This window comes from Miscanthus floridulus, chromosome 9, assembly GCF_019320115.1.
Source record: "Miscanthus floridulus cultivar M001 chromosome 9, ASM1932011v1, whole genome shotgun sequence".
Lineage (NCBI taxonomy): Eukaryota > Viridiplantae > Streptophyta > Magnoliopsida > Poales > Poaceae > Miscanthus > Miscanthus floridulus.
In genome coordinates this window covers 2195403-2197693 of record NC_089588.1, presented here as the reverse complement: position 1 = coordinate 2197693, position 2291 = coordinate 2195403, and the positions used below count along the sequence as shown (strand labels likewise).

General features: G+C 44.7%; 1 protein-coding gene across 1 annotated transcript; it reads left to right on the top strand.

Moving 5' to 3' along the window:
* Positions 1–775: 775 nt before the first annotated feature.
* Positions 776–2011, top strand: LOC136481197 (thioredoxin H2-2-like). The gene is made up of 4 exons (XM_066478552.1): positions 776–865; positions 1004–1098; positions 1257–1385; positions 1518–2011. The coding sequence occupies exons 1-4, from the start codon at positions 847–849 to the stop codon at positions 1647–1649; spliced, it is 375 nt and encodes a 124-aa protein (XP_066334649.1). The 5' UTR covers positions 776–846; the 3' UTR covers positions 1650–2011.
* Positions 2012–2291: the final 280 nt, after the last annotated feature.

Below are 2291 nucleotides of genomic sequence, written 5' to 3'. Positions count from 1 at the left end.
ACTCGCTCCCGTACATGTACGCCCAGCTCGCTTCGGGCCGGCCGCGGGAAAGAACATACACACGTACTAGTTAATAATAATACTCGCTTTGAGCCGTCACGTGGCTGGCACTCCACAGAGCTCAATCGGTTGGAGACCTTTAGTCCTAGTTGGAGACAGCAACCGGGACTAAAGGTTCCTTTTTAGTCTCGGACGGAGCCTCCAGCCGGGAATAGACTTTTACTTTCGGTTGGAGGGACCAGCCAGGAGTAAAAGTTAACCTTTAGTCCCGGTTGGTAGCTCCAACCGGGACTAAAGGTCCCCTGCAACAAAAGCCTACCACAGTAGCCGTTGGACAGGACCTTTAGTCCTGGTTGGAGCTACCAACCGGTACTCAAGGTTTCTCTAGTCCCGAGCGCGAAAAATACCGGGACTAAAGCCAACTTTCGAAGTGGATCAAAAGGTTGTTTCTCTACTAGTAAGAGAGAAAGATTCGAACCGCCAGCGACATATCTTACAACAATTTCAAATCACAAACATTATTTTTTTGGAACAGAGGGAGTACTATTTATGTGGACAAATTTTCTGTGTCGGTAGGTCCGTGATTCTCTCTCTTTCATCTTGCCAAGTTCGAATTTGCACTCGTAGCATCTATTCCTTTCCGATCCAGACGTTGAGAATATAATTTCCCGTAGCCGACGTACCCGGGACGCGAATCGATGCTCCATCCAGCTGTAGGGCCCTCCGATCCTCCTCGGCTATACTGCTATATATTCACAGCCCAGTGGCTGCCTTCCCAATCCCAATCCCAATCCCCATACCACACGAGCTCGATCGATCGATCACGCGCCGTGAAAGCAAGGAAGCATGTCGTTAACCAACGAAGGTAACAACACTACTTGGTTCTTTAATTTTCCCTGTTTTTCATTTATGAATTAATATATAAAATGCATTATTATTATTAATTATTCAATTCTGATGTCTCACTCATGGTAATTTTGTACTTATGTATATTGTGGTGTAGTGTTTCGTTATCCCTACCCCCCCTCGTGGTGGATTTATTACACCATCACAAAACCTGACGAGTTCAAACGGGCCGAGGACTATACCACCAGACCGGTACGTGTGTATATGTTATATATATTATTATATTAATTAATAATAATATGTACTAGCTAGTTTTAAGCCTAGAGTATCTCCTCTGATCTGAATTGTGACGGAAAATACATTTTCCTGACCAATCTTACAAATCAATGAATCATATATCTGAAATAAAGGTGGTGCTGATGTTCTCGGCGGACTGGAACGAAGCATGCAAGGTGATGAAGAAACCGTTCAGGGATATGGCTCTGGCTAGAAGGAATGACGCCGTCTTCTGCTTGGTCGACATCGAGAAGCTTAAAAAAGTATGACGGCGGATCGCCCATGCATGCATTATCCATGCATCTATGTATCTATATATCTATCTATCCACTTGGTCATGGTTCTGTTGGTTAACTACTCACACTGACTGTAGTAGTGCGTGCTTACATGTACAGGACAGTACTATTGTGGCCAAGTACCGAGTGGAGGCGCTGCCGACGTTCGTGCTGCTCAAGAACAGCGGAGAGAAGGAGAGGGTCGTTGGCAACAAGGTGGAAGAGTTCCAAGCCATGGGGAGAAAGATATGATCCGATCGAGAGATCTCGCTCCATGCACCGCACCGATAACAGTAATAAAAGATCAATCAATACATAAATATCAATAATCCCATCTGTGTTGTACAAATACATGCAGCAAAGACATGACATGCACGCACGCACCAAGGGTCTGTTTGGCTGGTATTAAAGCTGGCTGATAAGCCGGCTGAAGCTGTTTTATTGTGAGAGGAAAATACTGTAGATTCTAGCTGATAAGCCGGTTGATAAGTTTAAGCGAACAGATATTCTAGTAGCTCGGTCGTCTGCATTAGTACTTGGGTGCGCGTGTGCGCATCGATCGGCCATTGTTTGTATGATTATACTGTTAATTTAGTACTGTTTCCGCTTGTTGATGTCGATTGGGTCACACACAAGTAAGGGCTAGCATGTTCATGATTGCAAAGAATCTAGATCGGTACGTAGCGGATCGACGAAACCGATCGAGGGGTCGATTACGTCGATGTTGAGCCCGTTCTTCGCGTGGTAGACTCCCGAACACCTCCTGGGAAGTCCGTTCTTTATGGTTGAGTTACACCACATGCACCAATAATCAAGCGATTCTCATATCACAATCATCATATATGATTAATTTAACAAGTTACGTCATTGACCAAAAAAGAAAACACAAGTAAG

What these genes read in the sequence shown, in the direction of transcription:
- LOC136481197 (XM_066478552.1), top strand. An exon ending in AGGACTATACCACCAGACCG is followed by an intron (nt 1,099 to 1,256) that starts GTACGTGTGTAT and finishes TCTGAAATAAAG; the next exon opens with GTGGTGCTGATGTTCTCGGC. An exon ending in ACATCGAGAAGCTTAAAAAA is followed by an intron (nt 1,386 to 1,517) that starts GTATGACGGCGG and finishes TTACATGTACAG; the next exon opens with GACAGTACTATTGTGGCCAA.